Below are 23,738 nucleotides of genomic sequence, written 5' to 3' on the forward strand. Positions count from 1 at the left end.
TCACTCAATACGGATTTCCCAGGGAGATTCAAAGCGACTGTGGTACCAACTTCACCAGTGATCTCTTCAAAAGGACACTGGAGGAGTTCAACATCAAACAGGTATTGTCCAGCCCCTATCATCCTGCTTCACAGGGTTCTCTTGAACGTAGTCATCAGACTATCAAAGCACTCTTGAAAAAGTTTTGTAATGAAACCTCGAAGGATTGGGATAAGCAGATTGACCTTATGTGTATTTTCAGAAGTCTCCCCAATGAGTCCCTAGGAGTATCTCCTTATGAGATGCTCTACGGCCGTAAGTGCCGTACTCCCCTTAAGGCTTTCAAAGACTCTCTCCGAGATGCCACCTTCAGTGAGCATCAGAATGTGCCCCAGTTTCTTCAAAACCTTCAACACATTCTAGAGAGAGTCCACCGTTTTGCCCATGATAATCTATTGAAAGCCCAGGAGAGAATGAAGACTCATTACGACCAGACCAGCAAAGTACGAAAATTCAAGCCGGGAGACTTCATCCTTGCATATTTCCCTATCCCAGGTTCACCTTTACAAAACAGGTTTTCAGGACCCTACCGCGTCAAAGAGTGCAGGAATAATAACAACTACGTAATAGAGACTCCAGATAGGCGGCGGAAGACCCAGCTGTGCCACGTCAACCTCCTGAAGCAATATAATGGTACTCCTCCCACTGTCCTGACTAACTATTCCACCTTCACAGAACCCTACATCCACAGTGAGACCATCCCAGCTTCTCCTCCCGAAAGCACTGACAAGGAGTCAGCGCTTTCTAATTCCGAAATCCTTAATGATCTTCCCAAATGCTTTCAGGATAATAATCGTGCTCCTTTGCCCTATTCTAATTCCACTCTCACCTCGTCAGATAAGCCCTTCATCCTCCATGTCGACGCCAATGGTACCGACGTTGGTGGTGTCGTGATGCAGCAACGAGGCGAGAAGAATACACCTGTCAGCGACTACTGCTACAAGGAACTACGGAACAATTGGCAAGGAGCTACTCTTCCTCATCCTGAAGCTTCAGCACTTCACTCCACACCTGAAAAGTGCTCGGTCCACCATCAACACGGACCACACCACCCTACACCTCCTGCAGCACGCCCACTTCCCATCTCAACGTCTTCTACTATGGGCTTGCTAACTGCAGAAATTCAACCTGGAGACACGCTATACCAAAAGTCTGACAACATCTTAGCCCATGATCTCTCCAGAGTTTATGAAGTAGAAGCGACTCCATCCATTACTCCACCACATAACGACGTACTTCTTCCAGAACCGCAGGCTTCGGGGGAGAGTTGTGACGATAATCTCCTTCAAGAGATTGAGCCTGCTCTTCCCTCCACAATTACGTCGTTAAAATTATATAAAACTACTATGGAAGAAATGTCCAACAACGACAACAACACCAGCAAGGTTTGCCAGAGCGCAAAACGTATGCAGCCAGGGACACCTGCTCAGACTCAAACCGCCAAACTACCTGTCTTACTACCGGCTCCGCTGATTGGTCGCCGGTCTGGCTGCAACTGCACTCGCCCCCCCCATACTACTTGATGTCTGGGGTCGCCACGACCTCAGACCTCAGAATATTCAGTGCTTCCACAGTTAACACTTCTCCCGGCTAGACGTAAGCGTATACTGAGAGAGGTGGTAGCTTAAAGCCAATATTCCAGCACCTCACATTTATTTTGTATTGCACTTCTGGTTATTTTGTCTTAACGTAACTTTTCATTGTGTCATTTAATTATTCTTATTATTTTGATTGATTGATTTTATTATAAGAATTTGTTTGTCCATTTTTTCATGTTTTGATTTATTTAACGTAATTAAAATTTCATTGTTAAAGTTTACTTGTGTTTTGTGTGTCTTCTCCTTACCTTACCACAGACGAAGTTCCAGTCTTTTCTATTTTTTTTATAACTATGTGACGAGGCCATACCCCTAGCCTTAAACAGCCGAACACCAACGCGTTACCGTCACAATATATATATATATATATATATATATATATATATATATATATATATATATATATATATATATATATATAATATAATATATAATGCGCAATTTTTTGGCCTTGATGGAGAAGCAAAGTCTATGTTTCCCAATTTTAAAATGAAGTCAAGAGTAGAGAGGCCAGGGTGGGGAATATCGGAGAATGATAAGCTGCCCCGCTGACATGAATATGTAAATTATAGCTCTATCTCGTTATCAACTGTTTGCTTCTCTGTGGCAGGTAGCGAGGCGACGCTCCCAATACACCCCAATCAGTTTTCCTACGTATATTACACAGGGTCTAAACACACACTTGATACGTGCAAATAAAAGAGAGATGTAAGAGGAAGATCATCTTCGCGTCAGAGAGAGAGAGAAAGAGAGAGAGAGAGAGAGAGAGAGAGAGAGAGAGAGGCGGTGCAGATTTTAGACGTACTGGTTCAGTGTGGTCCAGCAGCAGTGTTGTGACGCATTCAACGACTTTCATCGTTATAATACTGGTAAGTTTCCCCTCACGATACTATATAAAAAACGAGAAGCACCTCAGAGTAGGATTTGAAAAGTTAAACCCAAACTGTTCCACTCTGCAAGTTGGAGAGATTACGGAGCGCTAGGGGAGAACCCTAGGGACGCCAGGAGGGTCTCTGAGACCTCTCCAGTCACCTCCCAACCCTCCAAGAATAGAACTGCTTTGTTACACCGTAAAAATAACGTTGTGGTTACGTTAAACACAGAATTTGATCTTATTTTCGTTTGGTCCGGTTAGGTTAGGTCAGGTTAAGTTTAGTTTATGACGTAGTGAGGGTGACAGTTATGACGTAGTGAGGGTGACAGTTATGACGTAGTGATGACGACAGTGATGACGTAGACCCTTAGAAAATCTGGGCACCTGAACCCAGGGGAGATGCGCGGCAACACTGCTAACAACCCAATGGTACACAACCTGGTAAACAGTTTAAAACAAATCCCGTAATTGGCACAAGAAAAGCAAACAACGCCTTTCAATCATCCAGTTCACGGAAAGAAACCAACATCGTAAAATACAAATAATTGTGAATTCCTTCGCGCGCCGGGGATCATCAGGCTGCCAACCATGCGTGCGTGGTCGTCAGGGCTGCCAACCATGCGTGCGTGGTCGACAGGGCTGCCAACCATGCGTGCCTGGTCGTCAGGGCTGCCAACCATGCGTGCGTGATCGTCAGGGCTGCCAACCATGCGTGCCTGGTCGTCAGGGCTGCCAACCATGCGTGCCTGGTCGACGGGGCTGCCAACCATGCGTGCCTGGTCGTCAGGGCTGCCAACCATGCGTGCGTGATCGTCAGGGCTGCCAACCATGCGTGCGTGGTCGACGGGGCTGCCAAACATGCGTGCCTGGTCGTCAGGGCTGCCAACCATGCGTGCCTGGTCGACGGGGCTGCCAACCATGCGTGCGTGGTCGACAGGGCTGCCAACCATGCGTGCGTGATCGTCAGGGCTGCCAACCATGCGTGCGTGGTCGACGGGGCTGCCAAACATGCGTGCCTGGTCGTCAGGGCTGCCAACCATGCGTGCCTGGTCGACGGGGCTGCCAACCATGCGTGCCTGGTCGTCAGGGCTGCCAACCATGCGTGCGTGATCGTCAGGGCTGCCAACCATGCGTGCGTGGTCGACGGGGCTGCCAACCATGCGTGCCTGGTCGACGGGGCTGCCAACCATGCGTGCGTGGTTGTTACGCACGCATGCGTAACTGCCAACCATGCGTGCATGATCGTCAGGGCTGCCAACCATGCATGCGTGATCGTCAGAAATGCCAACCCTGGTGAGGGGAATTTACCTTTGCGGAAAAATAAGGAGATGGTGTTGACATTTCGACGAGAGTTAATGTCACGTTGTTAGTATATTTTGATCACTATTTGAGGACGCTGATTGTGCCTTTGTGCAAGACCAGACACACACACACACAGATAGATCCCGAGAGACAGGCAGACGGTAGGAGACAGATATGTAGATGCGTCAGAGATAGACAGTGGTTGGAAACAGACAGTCAAGTCAGAGTCCAATAAAACGTATGAAAAGTCCGACGGGAGTGTCAGACGGTTAGAATTAAATGGACGGGGTGAGTCTGGGAGATAGTGGCCAGCAGCGAGTCAAAGATATAGTTGCTGTCATATAGATTACATGTATATTCTTAAATTATTGTGTGTACTAATAGCCTGCTCCAAGGCACCATACGTCTCCTGGACTAACTCAACACGGGTCTATATTATCCCTACACGTTATTGTTTCTCTAACATAATCTCTTCCTTAAGTTTACACCTTCTGTTTAGAGTGGTCGGCACAGCGACGGCCTAGCTTTTTACAGATCAACTTTCCGTATTCGATTGTCCAAGTGGATGGGCAGAGTTCCTTCACTTCTCTCCTTGCTCCTGTACTGTCCTGATAATCTCTGATAATTAACCGATAATCCCTAGTCTGTACTTATACTGTAACGTGTCTCCCCAATCTGATGATCAGTAACCTGCCTGACCTCGTTCCTACACATCAAACATAACAGCCTTGTTAACCCCTGCCACCAAACTGAAAAAAGTCGTTTGAACCTTACCTAAATCTCTGCAGTTCTCTGTAGATCCATTCAGTCACGTCCTCCTTGAAGACCTGCCGCTCGACCTCCAGATCCATCTTGTTGCCAGCGATGACGATGGGGATCTCCTCGAGGTCTGAGCGCTGCTCCTTGATCTCCTCGATGCACTGACGGACAATGTCGAAGGACTGACTGTGGCTGATGGAGTAGACGATGAGGAAGGCGTGAGCGTTCGCGATGGACAGCCGCCTCATCGCTGGAAACTGGAAGTCCCCGGCCGTGTCCAGGATGTCCACCTTGAGGGTGATGTGTCCGAACTCGTAGTCGCGGTTGTAGAGGTCCTCGACGGTGCTCTTGTACTTGTCGGAGTATTTGTTGTAGAGAAAGCGGCTGATGATGGAGCTCTTGCCGACGCCAGCGCCGCCCAAGAGGACCAAGCGGATGCGGTGTTCCCCGTCACTCATGGCGTCACCGCTGGGCTGTGCAGGTGTTCTCAGAGTGTGGCCTCAGGCTGCTCCTCCTCACGCCTCATGCGGTACTCTGCGGAGACAAACACCACCGTGTTAAACATTGACCACTTCTGCCAACCGGTTTTAGAAGACGAACAACAGACAGTAAAATACATCCCCGTTGTTATAGTACACAGCTGAGAGGAAAGGTTCTTATCATTAGCTCTCAATACGTTCCTAATCTCAGTTAGCTGTTCTTCCATTTCAAGCTCTTCCTTCGGGTTCCTCCCGTGATGCCCATAAATAACGTCTTGTGAAATAGATTAATTAGTTAATGCAAAATGTACGTTTAACAGCAAAGTGACGGTGATAACGGAAAAGATTTAGACTTGTTTCATTATTATCCCCTATAATGGAGGGGCAAGATGGAAGAAAACGCTGGGAGGGGGAGTCCTTTCCATCTATGGTTCTATAATTCACCATCATTCACCTGGCAGAAGGTAAAGTGTGAACTTCTACTCTTTCCCCCCCCCCCTCCTTCGAGGGTCTGGAAGCGCGACCTTCCCCCTCCCCCCCCCCACTCCTTCGAGGGTCTGGAAGCGCGACCTTTCCCTTCTATGTAAAACTTCCTCACACACCAAATAGAGATAAAGGCAATTGGCAATTAATGGACTCCAGTCAACTGAGTAGAGGAGGCAGCGTTGTGGGAATCTCTGAAATTATAAAAACACCCAAAATGATCGGGACTCGGTGAGGAGTCAGAGACGCGGGGACTGTACGACTGGAAGACACCCCCAAGAGCCTTGGTGGATGCCAGGTCCACTCTCGGATACTCTCACCTTAATTGTTACTTGTGATGTGTTAGTTTGGTGTTTGTTGTCTTTCGTGTACCTGGAATATGTTGGTGTGTTACTGGAGTGTTTATGATTGTGCCGGGAGCCGAGAACATCTCTAGATTTGTTGTCGCCCTGGAATTTATCTATTTTAATGCTCCCTGGAATATCTCTATTTCATGCAACTTGAAGTTTATTTGACTTTGGTGGGGTGGCCGGAATTCATTTAGCTTCGGTGTGGCCTGAAATTCCATTAGCTTCGGTGTGAGCTAGGAATTCATTTAGCTTGGTTGAAGCCTGGAATGTATTTAGCTTTGGTAAGGCTGGAAGGCATGATCGAGTGTAGGATCAAAGGCCAAACGCTCTGGACCTGTGCGCCATTGAGCGCTATTTGGAAGTTGTTATACAACGTGATCTATATTAATATCCATTCAGTGTCAAGTCAGTTTCTTTGGTGATAGCTATTCTATCTCTGTCTGTCTGTCTGCCTCTCTCTGTCTCTCTCTGTCTCTCTCTCTCTCTCTCTCATTCCACCAGAATATGCACTATAGATAAATAGAACATCACACATTGTGAGGACGATCTCTATCACACTGAACTGAACAGCTACAACTTGTAGGGTCGACGTTCAATCCCTCTATAATCTACGTGCTTACACTGGTGTTTATTCTCGCGTCTGGCCAAGGGTGGAAGAGGTTAATAACACTGGCCAAGGGTGGAAGAGGTTAACAACACTGGCCAAGGGAGGAAGGGATTAATAACACTGGCCAAGGGTGGAAGAGGTTAACAACACTGGCCAAGGGAGGAAGGGATTAATAACACTGGCCAAGGGAGGAAGGGGTTACCAGCACCGGCCAGCAGCAGCAGCAGCAGCAGCAGTGTGTGGGAGGCAGAGACTACCAGTATTAATCAGAGCTCGGAGGGGGAAATTACAAAAGTTTTATCGTGCATTAAAAAGTATATGATTGTCAAGGGAAGACTATTAGTTGTGTCAGACACAGACAAACAGACAGACAGTGTGGGTGTTACGACTGAACACAGATGGGGGGGGGGGGGGCAAGCGGAGGAGGCAAACAACAATCTACTTTTACATAATTTTTGTTTTATTGAAAACCTAAATGTAAACAAAATTTACTGTTGTAATGACAGAGATCAAGTTTTAAATGTCAGTGTTTGGATATTTCACAAAAATGCACTTGACATAACGCCTCACCTTCAAACATGATTTTAATTATTATTATTATTATTAAAACATTTTGACAATTAAAATTACTGCAGAGATGTGAAATCTCAAAATGGTAAAACATACATTTGTATACCCATGATATACGGGGACGGTGCCCGGGCTCACCCGCAGGTACGTCCATCCGGCTTCAATTCACATGTTTTTTTATTAGAAATATCGCTAATAAAACGAACATATCCAACATCCATTCTCTCTCTCTTTCATATAAAAATAATATAATAGTTCGCCACTGGTGTGTGGTGGGGCCCCTACTGGGTGAAGCCCAGCAGACATACTGTCAGACATGTTCTGTCATAGATATAGATGTATGTTAATTAATAGTCTGAGCTGGAGCTTCTTGGCCTGTCTCTTGGGTCGACTTTTGAAGCCACAATGGAATGTTGACTCTGCTGCCTGCTCGACTTCCATTTGTATTCCCCGATGCGGTCTCAGGTTAGAGTCTATCGTAGTCTCCTCCCACCATCTATACACTTGTCCTCCCACCATCTATACACTTGTGTCTCCTCGCTAAACTTTAGGCTGATATTGAATTCCCCGTTGTTGTGTGTTGTTCATGTGTAGCAACCTTCGGCATCTGCCACATGGCTCCGCAACACTCTGGTCGCACACCTCAAAATTATCTTCAGTTCAAGTGCTTGCAGCTTGTCCTGTATAATTAGGCAAGGGCTCCACGCTGGTCCGGCACACTAAGGCTAAATAAAACAATACCCTCGTACCTACTCGTCATTGTCACAGTTTGAGCCCAAGTTTCCTCAAACATACCATGTCAAGTTACAACTGAGGAAGCTCAAACGACAACAGACACTTGATAGCGTCATCAAACACTGGAATTGGTTTCAAAATGAGCAGGGGGTAACTTTAAGCTTCAACGATGAGACCATCCACAGGAGACCATCGTCTGTCACTTCGAGGACCAACGGGATAAACTTGGTTCAGGAAGACAGTCAAGACGTATATATTTCTCCTTGGGTATAGATTTACAAGTGTCTTGAACATCTACCACTCGTAGATGGTCTGGCCCTTGTCTCCAGACTTCCGAGCAGGGCAGTGGGCCACATAATGCTTGTCATTTTCGGCCTAGAATCTCCATGACTAGATCCTGACATCTACTCCTTGTTTAGCTGCTACTCAGCTATCCTCGCAGCTGTCTCTTGACACCAGAAGGTCAGCCCTAGCCACTTTCATCTCAAATAATTCTGGATCAAAATCATCAAGTAGTGGACGCGTCTGAAAACCCAGTCATCAGAACAATCGTCTGAAGTAGCCTCCTTCCCCGCCACCTGTCCTCTTAAAAAGAACGTCGCTTTTGGCCGTTTACCAGTATGGCCGAATATGGGCGTAATTTGAAAATGAAAAAAAATTGAAAATAAATTTTGATTTTTTTTTTCAACAACAGTAAGTTAAGGGTCCTCTGATAGGTTAGGTGGGCAGGAAATTCTCATAAAGTTTCAAAACGTTATGAAAAACGTTAATTGAAAGTTCCTCTAATAAGCTGTCCGAGAAGGTCCAGACGACTCAAACAGAAAACGGAACAGTACGCCACTTTTGTGAGTCTATTTCATTTCAAATTACGTCCAAATTTGGCCATAGCGCCGCGCATACGAGCCAAAAGTGACGTTATTTTTAAGAGGACGGGTTGAGTGGTGGCGCTATGCCAAGGCGCCAAAACACACGTTTGTTGTCTTCACTATTAAAAATAAAACGGGCATCGTCATACACTGTTGCGCACGTTATTTCTCCCGAGTGTTTTACGGTTCTTAGCGAAGCTTACGTTATCGCTACGAGAGTAAACACACCCAAACGCCCGTCATTTATGGCTAATTTTAAAGCTGATAAAGTGTACTCCGTCGTCAATAATAAATAATTTAGTTATCCCATTAGAATCTCTCCCTCTCTTTCTCTCTCTTTCTCTCTCGTTCTCTCTCTCTCTCTTTCTCTCTCTCTCTCTCTCTCTCTCTCTCTCTCTCTCTCTCTCTCTCTCTCTCTCTCTCTGTTGTTGTTGTTGTTGCAGTTGTTAATGTTGTAATTGTTGGTTGTTGGTGATTTCCCGGCAGACGCCACAATCTCACACACCTGGCCTGATTGAAGAGAGAACTTGGTACACAGAGAAGTTGAATCGACGTTCATTGACAAGTATCTGGATAACTTAGACGACATTTTTACCGAAATCATATAATTCTGGAAAACTTGATTACCTTGCACAGTCAGTCAATGGATGACTGACTCTCCTATCCGTTTTAATATCATTTGGTCTTTCATAAACATTTCTGTCGAGTTTAAATATTTCCATTGTTCTTCCCTCCTACAAGCTGTTATCCTCATGTTCTTCAACACCTGTCATCATATTCCGTGTACAGCAGTTTTCGATTATTGTTCTGCAGAAAAATGCAACTATTTTATTTTGAGAAGTACGTACGAACCCAAGCAACCCACCTAACCTGTCGAGGTCGAACCCGTCAATATTACCGTTATCTTGAGGTTATCTTGAGATGATTTCGGGGCTTTTTAGTGTCCCCGCGGCCCGGTCCTCGACCAGGCCTCCACCCCCCAGGAAGCAGCCCGTGACAGCTGACTAACACCCAGGTACCTATTTTACTGCTAGGTAACAGGGGCATAGGGTGAAAGAAACTCTGCCCATTGTCTCTCGCCGGCGCCTGGGATCGAACCCAGGACCACAGGATCACAAGTCCAGCGTGCTGTCCGCTCTGCCGACCGGCTCCCCGCTTTAACTGTCCACTAACACGTCGCGTTTGTAACGGATTGGGTGATTCCTTTCAGTACAACAATGGGACGAATTGGGCGAGAGGACGAGTCTTGTGTAACTGGTGATTCTCCTCAGTGTACAGGGGCTGTACACTCTCGTGCAGGAGAGTGTACGGGGGCTGTACACTCTCGTGCAGGAGAGTGTACGGGGGATGTACACTCTCGTGCAGAAGAGTGTACGGGGGCTGTACACTCACGTGCAGGAGAGTGTACAGGGGGCTGTACACTCGCGTGCAGCAGAGTGTACAGAGGCTGTACACTCTCGTGCAGGAGAGTGTACAGGGGGCTGTACACTCACGTGCAGGAGAGTGTACGGGGGCTGTACACTCACGTGCAGGAGAGTGTACAGAGGCTGTACACTTGCGTGCAGGAGAGAGAGTATATGTGGATGTCAGCGCTCGCATAGCTATTTTTTTTTGTACTCAGAAATATCTTTCATATTTTTTTAATAACATAAAAGTTTATATTTTACTTTTGTGTCGCGAGGCCTTTGATCTTTTGGGCTCCGGACACGAGCTCTGCGGAGATTTATTTCCCTTTTTTCAAAGGACTTTCCATGTGAGAGGAATTGATTAGTGTTCAAATAACTGAAGCTTTTCATCGATATTTTTTTCAGTCGCGAATGGTAACAAACTTATTTCCTTACAAATGAGATTTAAAGTGTTCTTAGTTGTCATGATTTAAGCATTTAATTGTTGAAATGGCGTCTTTTTTAATTGTTTAACCAAGCCATCTATAATTTTGTCATTACTGCGGTAGTCTACACGGCTCGTTCATGTATGAAATGATTAGATTTCTCGTGTAATAATTTCAGTTACAGCAGGTACTTTCTATGGGCTACAGCAAATAATATGGTGTTTAACGAAGATAAGTTCCAGCTCATACGCTACAGAAAAAAGGAAAATATAAAAACGGAAACCACGTACAAAACACAGTCAAATAATAACATAGAACGAAAAGGCAATGTAAAGGATTTGGGTGAACTCATGTCGGAAGAACTTACCTTTAATGAACACAATAAAGTAGCCGTCACAACTGCAAGAAAAATGACAGGTTGGATAACAAGAACCTTTCACACCAGAGATGCTATACCGATGATGATACTTTTCAAGACGCTAGTGCTATCTAGAGTGGAGTACTACTGCACAATGACAGCCCCTTTCAAAGCTGGAGAAATTGCTGACCTGGAGAGCGTGCAGAGATACTTTACTGCTAGAATCCACTCAGTAAAGCATCTAAACTATTGGGACCGACTAAAGAGAATAAATCTGTATTCTCTTGAGCGCAGGCGGGAGAGATACATAATAATTTACACGTGGAAAATAGTAGAGGGGCTGGTCCCAAACCTGCACACAGAAATAACATCACATGAGACCAGAAGGCATAGCAGGATGTGCAGAATACCCCCATTGAAAAGCAGAGGTGCAACAGGTACTCTGAGAGAGAACTCTATCAACATCAGAGACCCGTGACTGTTCAACACGCTTCCACTACACATAAGGGGATTAACTGGCCGACTCCTTACAGTGTTCAAGAGAGAACTTGACAAACACCTCCAAAGGATACCTCACCAACCAAGCTGTGACTCATACGTCAGGCTGCGAGCAGCCGCGTCAAACAGCCTGGTTGACCAATCCAGCAACGAGAAGGCCTGGTCGACGACCGGGCCGCGGGGTCGTTAAGTCCCGGAATCACCTCAAGGTAACCTCAAGGTAACCTCAAGATAGGGCTATGAGGTCATTATGAGGGGAAAGTGTCAAGCCAACATGATTAAAAACACTTTGGAATAGGCTGCGATATATTCCCCACCTGCCCGGAGCACTGTGCTGGCCTCGCCTCTACCGCTGTTGACCGTCGGGAATATTACGGTGATAAATGAAGACAAATGACACACACTGAGACGGCACTGTCACCAGTGCCAGATGACAAGGATCACCATTATACCAATTATTCTCCCCGTGTGCCACCTTAGCATTAACATATATAAATCAGTGTGAGAAGAGCGAATGTATCTCAAGATCTTAACCTTCTGTTGCATTCAGTGTATAACTTGTAATCCATAATTACCAAATCAAGCGAAAAAAACAAACAGGAGAGCGGGAGGTAGGACAAAAAAAAAGGGGAAACTGGAATACCGTATACCCGAAAATCTCTCCTAATGTGTTGTGTGTGTTTGTGTGTGTGTGCCTTTCTCCGAGGCTGTGGTACTCTTTCTTCCAGCTAGAGGTGGTACCCCCAATATATACCTATTATATATATATATATATATATATATATATATATATATATATATATATATATATATATATATATATATATATAATATATATCTTATACGTTATTAGTAAGACAAAATCATACATATGTAGGGGGAAGAAATACCTACGCGAGTTACTTTTCAAATTTGTGGAAATAAACAAAAAACATAAATTATTGTTGGTGAAGGTGTGAACAGATCTGCTCGATATTATACACGGCTTCGATAAGCATCAAACACTAAAAATATATACATGACGGAATTACGCATTTAATGAAATTTCAATTACAAAACCTGAGGTTATGGAAATTGGATTCGCGCTTTCACTTTGGCGAACACATCAACCAATTTTTATTTTTATTTTGAGCCCATTACCGCCGTGAGGAATTTTACTATATATTAGTATATAAAAGTAGGTGGGTTTTTTTCCCAAGAGGGATGGACATTATCTAATGGGTGGACATTATTTAATGGGTGGATATTATCTAATGGGTGGACATTATCTAGTGGGTGGACATTATCTAATGGGTGGACATTATTTAATGGGTGGATATTATCTAATGGGTGGATTTTATCTAATGGTGGACATTATCTAGTGGATGGATATTATCTAATGGGTGGACATTATCTAGTGGGTGGACATTATCTAATGGGTGGACATTATCTAGTGGGTGGACATTATCTAATGGGTGGACATTATTTAATGGGTGGATATTATCTAATGGGTGGACATTATCTAGTGGGTGGACATTATCTAATGGGTGGACATTATCTAGTGGGTGGACATTATCTAATGGGTGGACATTATTTAATGGGTGGATATTATCTAATGGGTGGATTTTATCTAATGGTGGACATTATCTAATGGGTGGATTTTATCTAATGGTGGACATTATCTAGTGGATGGATATTATCTAATGGGTGGACATTATCTAATGGGTGGACATTATTTAGTGGGTGGACATTATCTAATGGGTGGACATTATCTAGTGGGTGGACATTATCTAGTGGGTGGACATTATCTAATGGGTGGACATTATTTAATGGGTGGATATTATCTAATGGGTGGACATTATCTAGTGGGTGGACATTATCTAATGGGTGGACATTATTTAATGGGTGGATATTATCTAATGGGTGGATTTTATCTAATGGTGGACATTATCTAGTGGATGGATATTATCTAATGGGTGGACATTATCTAGTGGGTGGACATTATCTAATGGGTGGACATTATCTAGTGGGTGGACATTATCTAATGGGTGGACATTATTTAATGGGTGGATATTATCTAATGGGTGGACATTATCTAGTGGGTGGACATTATCTAATGGGTGGACATTATCTAGTGGGTGGACATTATCTAATGGGTGGACATTATTTAATGGGTGGATATTATCTAATGGGTGGATTTTATCTAATGGTGGACATTATCTAATGGGTGGATTTTATCTAATGGTGGACATTATCTAGTGGATGGATATTATCTAATGGGTGGACATTATCTAATGGGTGGACATTATTTAGTGGGTGGACATTATCTAATGGGTGGACATTATCTAGTGGGTGGACATTATCTAGTGGATGGACATTATCTAATGGGTGGACATTATCTAGTGGGTGGACATTATCTAGTAGGTGGACATTATCTAGTGGATGGACATTATCTAATGGGTGGACATTATCTAATGGGTGATATTACCACTACATAAACACATGGGTTTTCAATAAACACAGCCACAAATGGGTGGCTAAATACTGAAAACAGGATAAGGGGGGACATGATAGCAACGTATAAAATACTCAGGGGGATTGACAGAGTGGACATAGACGAAATGTTCACACGTAATACTAACAGAACGAGAGGACATGGGTGGAAGCTTGAAACTCAGATGAGTCACAGAGATGTTAGGAAGTTTTCTTTTAGCGTGAGCGTAGTTGAAAAATAGAATGAACTTAAGAAGGTTGTGGAAGCAAGCTCTGTTCATAATTGTAAAACTAGACATGATAAGGAAATAGTACTGGAGTCATTGCTATAAACAACCAGTGGCTAGAAAGACGGGAGCCATGAGTCGATGCTCGATCCTGCAGGTACACTCATTCACTCATGCTCGTACTCATACACGAATGAGTACACTCATTCGGGCCTACCAAAACCAAGCGTGAAAAACGTAAAAATAATGAATGCATATGAGAGAAATATTTGTTAAAGCTTTACGACAGACAGAGTTAATGCGATTTTTTGTCACCCCTGCCAAATACCAGTTCAAAGTGATATTTTGTTCACAGAAAACGTGCAGTTAAACTCCCCTGGAAGCAGATTTTGTCGGAAAAAAGCAACGCTGATCTAATTCCCTTTACATGAGTGTCGATGAATTGCCAGACTATTTTATGCCTCGTTTTACGTTTTGAAGAGCGAACTTTTCAAATATAATGAAACAAAAACTACGCCCATATGTGTGAACATACAATGTAAAAAATTTAAAAAATTAAATTAAAAATATCAATGCCACTCCTATACTTCTCTCTAACATTATTCATAAATGGTTAATATAAATCTCATTTCCTACTTCAGTGACTCTCTTTGCACCGTTATTTAGTTGTAATCCTCTGAATAGTATCAGTTTTTTTTTATTTCTGTCATGGGTATTTATTTTTATTGTGTATATACAATTTCTCTTTCATATGTATGTGTATGGATGAATATGTATACGTATGCCTTTGGAATGCCTCTGGGAAGCCGAATGATGTACTCCATAGTGAAATGCCTCCATGCTGAGACGTTGGCATATACCAGATCAAAATCAGTTTCCTGCAATGCCTTACGGGTGTGTGTGTGAGTGCCAAGCACTGACTGGGTGCCTGGCACTGGCTGGTTGCCTAGTACTAGATGGGTGCCTAGTACTGCTAGGGTGCCTAACTCTACCTATATGCCTAGCACCGGTTGGGTGCTGAGGAGAGCGATATATGAATAACCACGATGAAATGTATACAGATGAATGAAAGCATCTAACAAAAGAATTAAGAAGGGGAAGGAGAGAGAGAGAGAGAGAGAGAGAGAGAGAGAGAGAGAGAGAGAGAGAGAGAGAGAGAGAGAGAGAGAGAGAGAGAGAGAGAGGGAGAGAGAAAAAAGGATGGGGGGATAAGAGCGAGTAGAGAGAGAAAGAGAATAGAAGAAGAGAGGAAGCTAGAGGAGTGAACACATGGGATATGTTAAGAGTGGTAGAGGCAGACTCCGCGCATATCCTCATCTGTAAATATATCATAAAGAAAAAGACACAATATATCTGGTCCACTAGTTTTTTATTTTAAGATTGACAGGCCAAGAACTGAAGCTAAAGTCTAGCAAAGACAACCAGATGAGTAGAATTTGGTGAATATATAATATATATATATAATAAAGGAGAGAATAAGAAATAAGAGATTGGGAGAGAGAGAGAGAGGTGGGGGGAAGGGGGAAGCTTCATCTTTGAGCTTCCAAAAGCAGGATGTCTGCAATGGTGCCGTATTCAGCAACCCTGATCCAATCACTTTGCAATTTGATCGGTCTTGGATGCAACTTAGTCAATATTGCTTTGTGTGAAGGACCGCCTCGCCTTGGAAAGGGTGAGGGGGAATTGAAACCAATCTTCTGAACATGACGTGGGATTGGATCTTGGGGGACACACACACACACGTTCTCTCCTGCTGCTCCATCTACTCTACCTCCTTCTAGGACCCGCGTGATCACTATGTTGTCAGTGATAAGGACATCCATGGACTGTAGACGACTGTACTTTATGAACTACTGGGTATAGACGACAGAGTTTATGAACTACTGGGTATAGACGACAGAGTTTATGAACTACTGGGTGTAGACGACAGAGTTTATGAACTACTGGGTATAGACGACAGAGTTTATGAACTACTGGGTATAGACGACAGAGTTTATGAACTACTGGGTGTAGACGACAGAGTTTATGAACTACTGGGTGTAGACGACAGAGTTTATGAACTACTGGGTGTAGACGACAGAGTTTATGAACTACTGGGTGTAGACGACAGAGTTTATGAACTACTGGGTGTAGACGACAGAATTGTCTAACATTTTAACATACTGTGTATTAAAAATAGGTTTGTTCTCGTTTACAAATTAATATTATTATACATTAAAGTTCAGTATACAATTAGGCTGTGGTTAGGTGCCTAGGGTCTGTTGGCAATTATTTGTATTTGAAGTACGTAGGCGAAGCAATTACAGTGTTTCATTTTGAACAAAGGTCGTCGACGAAACAATGTTCAAGAAATGTTCGAACGTCATCAGTTGCGAGTCGTGTGTAAACCGTTTTTGATTCATTAACTAGAGGTTTGGCGGCCAGATTAACGAGCATTTGGCCTTTATTGATGAGGACGAAGTTGCAGATAAGGAAGATATATACCTTCTTGTCTCACGATCTGCGGTTGTGAATCCAGACATTATTACTGGGGTACCCCTGCAGGTGGGGTGGTCGAGACACTTGCCCATTCCGTGGACCTGCTTTATAAGATGAAGGGATAAGGTGGCAGGGATTATGAGTATAGACGTCATAGTCTATAAACAATGACATATCGATGGCTAGATTTCAAGAATTAAGCAAAGACGGGATTCAAATAGTTTGTCAGGGGCGAGAGAAGTTAATGAGAGAATCCTTAAATTGCATGATAAGAATTTCAAACTCAAATGCGCGCGCGATATGACGGGATGGCTGTGCTTCACACAGGAACCGGGACCAATTCTTCGTGAACTTCAGGAAGGCTGAGCCCTACATTTGTACCCCTTTTCGCTTCCCATCCCTGCTCCTTCCTCACCCCCTCTCTCTCTTCCTATCATTTTCCCTTTCTCTCCCGTCTACCCTACACACACACCAGACACCCCAATACCATCCATTAGCAGCAAGGAAACGTAAACATTGATAACATGAATACTTAAACGTAACCTATGACACACAATCCCTCTTGTGTGTGATCTGAGCACATGTTGGCCGCCTGAGGCGTCCCCCTCGGCCTCGTGGGGACCGGACGGGATCTACAAGTACTCTTCGCTGGTACTCATGTTATCCCCGTGCTCTCATCAACATCATAAACATCTGCCATGACCCTGGGTCCAGTATTGCAATGTGGCTAACGGGCTTAGGATCGTATAGCAGTGTTTACATATGAAATAGGGACCCTTCACCTGTGTATGTGTTTTAGTGTGTCAGGCCCTGAATGTGGGGGGATTGTTTGATGTAAATATAGATATATTATTATATGATAGGGCTAGTCAGTTAGGTTTGGTAGGAGTGTTATTCTTTGGTAGGTTTATACAGAGGATTGCTTCCTCAAGTTTGAAAATGGCAAGCGATTGCATCATTGCCAGACATCAGTACATTTTGATACCCTTTGCTTTGTAGTTACAATGTGATAATAATTTGTTAGTGTATTGTAAAGTAAGGATGTTATATTTATACTTAGAATTGCACGGTTTGTGTGGTCTCCCTTTTTACCTCCTCTACTTCTTTACTGTAACAAAGTTAAGTACCACGTGCCACCCTTCAGTTCTAATTGTATTTTTTTCCTGTGTTCCCTGGGCAAATTCTTGAGATCTATGTAATTAAATCTAGGTACGGACCATTGAACACGTGTCTGATATACTCATTTAAGTTTAGTGTTTTATCCCTTAGGGAAAAGTATACTTTACCACTCGTTTGCTGTATGTAAGTCTCGTCTTACCATGTGGAGTCACAGGTCACGTAAGATCGAGGTGGTAAAATACTTGTACTTGTTGATAAATTATGTTAATTATTTTTATTATTATGATTATTATTTATTAAAATTAGTTAATAAATTATGGTAGAACTTGAGCTGGAGTTTCCATCACCCATGTGCTTCAAGGTTAGGTGATCTGCTCAACACGACACACCATACTTGTACCATTATTTCCTGGAAACTGTGTCCCTGGGGGTTGGGCCTAACCTAACCCCATTAGGTGGTGCTCCTTACCTTACTCCTTATACCCCCCACATGTAACAACGTCTTCGTAAATTCAGACGGATGCTTTCAGAAGCAAGTCTGCCTACTACTCTCTGCCCGCCAACCCTTCTCACTTGCCTCCATGCTCACCCCACAAGCTGTTTGTTCATTCGTCACACACACACACACACACACACACACACACACACACACACACACACACACACATACACGGGAGTCAAACCACTTGCATCATTGGACATCGGGAATCGAACGCCAACCCTGCAAGATACAAGACTGTCGATTGGTATTAATTTCGTTATGGTTTCTTGATGAGCAGTTGTCGCCTGTTGAGTCTTTCGTAATCGATGTTATATTTTGTCGCTAGTTACGTCCCTCTCTGATGCTGGTCGGTCAGGCCCTAAACACACACCCAACTGTCGTTAAGTTACTAAATAACGTCGAAGGCCGAGTGTTGCTCACTGAGAAATTAACTCTGCTCTCTTTGTTCTCACTCATTTGATGTCTCGCTGCTGGTACCTTGCTCATCACTGTTGCTGCTTCACTCTTTGCAGCACCGCGAGCTAAGCTTACACGCCACCTACGCCATCAAGCTTCCAAAACAATATTTTGTGTAGGATCCTGTAAACTCATCAAGTTGGGGAATTTCCCGTCCCCCTCTCTCCCCCATCCCACTGTTTCCCCTCCGGCATCGTGACCCTCTGACTCGTTTTCCTACGGATGAATTCCCCGGTTTAAATCCAAACTGTTTATTGGCAAGCATTGATTTCCTGTTTATCCATGCAAACTTTATTGCCTGTTCTAGTGTGTGTGTATGTGTATGTGTATGTGTATGTGTATGTGTATGTGTATGTGTGTGTGTGTGTGTGTGTGTGTGTGTGTGTGTGTGTGTGTGTACTCACCTAATTGTGCTTGCGGGGGTTGAACTCTGCCTCTTTGGTCCCGCCTCTCAACCGTCAATCAACAGGTGTACAGGTTCCTGAGCCTATTGGGCTCTATCATATCTACACTTGAAACTGTGTATAGAGTCAGCCTCCACCACATCACTTCCTAATAACCTGTGTGTGCGTGTGTGTGTGCGTGCGTGTGTGTGCTCGCGTGTGTGTGTGTGTGTGTCCGTGCGCGTGTGTGCGCGTGTGCGTCCGCAAGGGAGTTTGTGTTTTCACACACACACAGTTGTACTTAGTTTTTGTACCATCCAGTGTCTCCTTCCTCTGTAGTCTGCTCCCCCGCACACCCACTACCTCTCCCCTCTAGTGTCAGCACCTCACTGTCCTCCCCCGCACACCCACTACCTCTCCCCTCTAGTGTCAGCACCTCACTATCCTCCCCCGCACACCCACTACCTCTCCCCTCTAGTGTCAGCACCTCACTGTCCTCACACTGAGAACAGTGAGTGTAATATACCTCTGGCTGAGTTATGTATTCAGTGCGGCTGTGAACCTCTTTTTAAAATTAGAGGACACAGTTGAGTGATGAAAGGAGATTAATGAGTAGTGGTGGTGGTTGTGGGTAGACAGTGGTGGGTTGTGAGTGGTGGTTGTGGTTGTAAGGGAGTAAGGAGGGAGCAGACTGTACTTGCCATTTAACAAGCGTCCAATTTGTACGCTTGTATAGCAGGCTAAAAGTGTAAATCTACACAGATCTCGCCAAGCTTCTCCACATCTATACTTATTAGTCATGAAGAATGTTCATTTTCAGTGTTCTCCCCAAGTGTTCTTGCAACGTGTTCTCTTGTGTGAACACTGTACACGTGAGATGTTACGAGGTTGACCTTGGCATTGATCACAGTTGCAACTCCGAAGGTGAGGGTCTTGCCATGCCCCGAGTGTGTCTCGTGTGGTCTCCCAAGTGTGTCTCGTGTGGTCTCCCGAGTGTGTCTCGTGTGGTCTCCCAAGTGTGTCTCGTGTGGTCTCCCGAGTGTGTCTCGTGTGGTCTCCCGAGTGTGTCTCGTGTGGTCTCCCAAGTGTGTCTCGTGTGGTCTCCCGAGTGTGTCTCGTGTGGTCTCCCAAGTGTGACCGGGGGAGTGAAAATTAAACTCAATAAACCAAATAATAACTACAAAAAAATGGCGAGTGAGGGAGGCTGGAAAGTTGTGACCCTGCAGGACTCTGGGAGGTCACAAGTGGGCTCCACTAGGCGGCCAGCCACACTACCACCTCTCAGTGTAACAACATCCACACTGCCACCACCAACAGTCTACTCACTCCTGCTTCCTCTATTTCCTGCCACTCCTCTACTACACGTTACTTGTCCTCACACGGTGATTGCTAATATCCTAGCTAAGCCAGAATGATGTGTGTGTGTGTGTGTGTGTGGTGTTTACCTGTTGACGATTTCGAGAGTTTGACTGGCCGAGTCAGGCTCCTACAGTAACTCCAGCAGAAACTTGTCCAGTTCTCTCTTGATATCTTCTACTGTTTTTTTCCAACGAGAGTTGATATATTTGGTGGGAGGATACTGAGACATCACGGGCCTCTGATCTTTACACTATCTTCTCTAATTGTATTTATGGCATTCTGGCATTTTATTGGATATATTTTGCACTTCCTGCCATATCTCTCACTCCAGAATATTGTACAACTATTGTGTGTGTTGCCAGGAAAGGGGGGGGGGGGTGCATATCTGTGTGTGTGAATAACAACAAAAGAAAACGAACAAATCTGAGCACTTTCTCCTGTATCTTCAGGATGAAACATGTATCTTCAGGATGAAACATGTATCTTCAGGATGAAACATGTATCTTCAGGATGAAACATGTATCTTCAGGATGAAACATGTATCTTCAGGATGAAACACAATCTGAATGAGCGAGGCTCCCGCATAGCGGTGAGAGCTGGTCCAGGACCTCCTGGCGGTGGCTCTCGCGGAGCTCTCTCTCTCTCTCGTAGCCCGGGCCACCTAACGACGTCCTCTGCGACCCAGCGGGAGGGCGAGGGGGGTCCTGAAGGGTGTATGGAGAGGACGAAAGTGATTTCTTTTGTCGTAAGGGGCCGTAATGAGGCGTTTCGGGAGCTGGTGCAGGAGACGCCGCCGGCGGCCTGCCCACCGCTGCTTGAGGTAGGTCATTACACAGTAGGTGGCCCGTGAGCTTATGGTCGTGGTGTGTATGGCTGCTGCGTCGTCGTGGAGTGGTTGTTGGTGCGTCGTCGCGGAGTGGTTGTTGGTGCGTCGTCGCGGAGTGGTTGTTGGTGCGTCGTCGTGGAGTGGTTGTTGGTGCGTCGTCGCGGAGTGGTTGTTGGTGCGTCGTCGCGGAGTGGTTGTTGGTGCGTCGTCGCGGAGTGGTTGTTGGTGCGTGGTCGTGGAGTGTGGTGAAGGGGACCAGTGTGGTGCCACAGTTCTGCTCCAGTAATGTTCATAGTGAGGTAACTGGTAGAGTGCCAGTGGTGGAATACCAGTGGTGGAGTACCAGTGGTGGAGTGCCAGTGGTGGTGAGCGACTGCTGTCAACTATGGCTGATGGAATATCATGTGGACAATATAAGGCAGTGAAGTCAAGAGTCCGCATACAGCTGCAGTCACTACCACACGAGTCAGGTGATGAAGCTGGACAATGACAAAATGCTGGTACAGTGTTGACCAACGTCCGGTCAATATGCAAGTACATGGGCGGTGTGACGATCAACACAAAATATCATTACCTATTTCATGGTAAAATTATAATATGTAGCGAGGGGTACTGTCAAGACAGGATTTAAATATTCATAGGCCTATTTATAGGCCTAGTCTAGCATATATATGTACGCTATTAGGCCTATTGCAGCGTGTAATAGGCTTAGGATGGTTAGGGTTTATTGGCAACATAAATATATAAAATCTTTTCCAGTTTCTATAAATTCAGTAGTACTCTCTCTCGCCAGCCTGTCCTCACCAGCCTGTCCTCGCCAGCCTGTCCTCACCAGCCTGTCCTCACCAGCCTGTCCTCGCCAGCCTGTCCTCACCAGCCTGTCCTCACCAGCCTGTCCTCGCCAGCCTGTCCTCGCCAGCCTGTCCTCACCAGCCTGTCCTCACCAGCCTGTCCTCGCCAGCCTGTCCTCACCAACCTGTCCTCACCAGCCTGTCCTCACCAGCCTGTCCTCACCAGCCTGTCCTCACCAGCCTGTCCTCGCCAGCCTGTCCTCACCAACCTGTCCTCACCAGCCTGTCCTCACCAGCCTGTCCTCACCAGCCTGTCCTCACCAGCCTGTCCTCACCAGCCTGTCCTCACCAGCCTGTCCTCACCAGCCTGTCCTCACCAGCCTGTCCTCACCAGCCTGTTCTCACCAGCCTGTCCTCACCAGCCTGTCCTCACCAGCCTGTCCTCACCAGCCTGTCCTCACCAGCCTGTTCTCACCAGCCTGTCCTCACCAGCCTGTCCTCACCAGCCTGTCCTCACCAACCTGTCCTCACCAGCCTGTCCTCACCAGCCTGTCCTCGCCAGCCTGTCCTCACCAGCCTGTCCTCACCAGCCTGTCCTCACCAACCTGTCCTCACCAACCTGTCCTCGCCAGCCTGTCCTCACCAGCCTGTCCTCGCCAGCCTGTCCTCGCCAGCCTGTCCTCACCAGCCTGTCCTCACCAGCCTGTCCTCACCAACCTGTCCTCACCAGCCTGTCCTCACCAGCCTGTCCTCACCAGCCTGTCCTCACCAGCCTGTCCTCACCAGCCTGTTCTCACCAGCCTGTCCTCACCAGCCTGTCCTCACCAGCCTGTCCTCACCAACCTGTCCTCACCAACCTGTCCTCGCCAGCCTGTCCTCACCAGCCTGTCCTCGCCAGCCTGTCCTCGCCAGCCTGTCCTCGCCAGCCTGTCCTCGCCAGCCTGTCCTCACCAGCCTGTCCTCACCAGCCTGTCCTCACCAGCCTGTCCTCGCCAGCCTGTCCTCACCAGCCTGTCCTCACCAGCCTGTCCTCACCAGCCTGTCCTCACCAGCCTGTCCTCACCAACCTGTCCTCACCAGCCTGTCCTCACCAGCCTGTCCTCACCAGCCTGTCCTCACCAGCCTGTCCTCACCAGCCTGTCCTCACCAGCCTGTCCTCACCAGCCTGTCCTCACCAGCCTGTCCTCACCAGCCTGTCCTCGCCAGCCTGTCCTCGCCAGCCTGTCCTCACCAGCCTGTCCTCACCAGCCTGTCCTCACCAGCCTGTCCTCACCAGCCTGTCCTCACCAGCCTGTCCTCACCAGCCTGTCCTCGCCAGCCTGTCCTCACCAACCTGTCCTCACCAGCCTGTCCTCACCAGCCTGTCCTCACCAACCTGTCCTCACCAACCTGTCCTCACCAGCCTGTCCTCACCAGCCTGTCCTCACCAGCCTGTCCTCACCAGCCTGTCCTCACCAGCCTGTCCTCACCAACCTGTCCTCACCAACCTGTCCTCACCAGCCTGTCCTCACCAGCCTGTCCTCACCAACCTGTCCTCACCAGCCTGTCCTCACCAACCTGTCCTCACCAACCTGTCCTCACCAGCCTGTCCTCACCAACCTGTCCTCACCAACCTGTCCTCACCAGACTGTCCTCACCAGCCTGTCCTCACCAGCCTGTCCTCACCAGCCTGTCCTCACCAGCCTGTCCTCACCAACCTGTCCTCACCAACCTGTCCTCACCAGTCTGTCCTCACCAGCCTGTCCTCACCAAGCGTGACCTGGTAAGTGCTCCTAC

At 46.1% G+C, this 23,738-nt stretch overlaps 1 protein-coding gene across 4 annotated transcripts in view; it reads right to left on the minus strand.

The window, feature by feature from the left end:
• LOC123757857 (GTP-binding protein Di-Ras2) overlaps positions 1 to 23,738 on the minus strand; it is a 211,372-nt gene that overhangs the window by 26,348 nt on the left and 161,286 nt on the right. For all 4 annotated transcript variants that reach the window (XM_045741742.2, XM_045741741.2, XM_069338652.1 and 1 more), the window contains one exon: positions 4,588 to 5,106. In XM_045741742.2, the coding sequence (XP_045597698.1) occupies positions 4,588 to 5,030 (443 nt within the window). In that variant the 5' untranslated portion in view covers positions 5,031 to 5,106. The remainder of the gene's footprint in view (positions 1 to 4,587; positions 5,107 to 23,738) is intronic.

Source organism: Procambarus clarkii, chromosome 40 (assembly GCF_040958095.1).
Source record: "Procambarus clarkii isolate CNS0578487 chromosome 40, FALCON_Pclarkii_2.0, whole genome shotgun sequence".
NCBI classification, from domain to species: domain Eukaryota; kingdom Metazoa; phylum Arthropoda; class Malacostraca; order Decapoda; family Cambaridae; genus Procambarus; species Procambarus clarkii.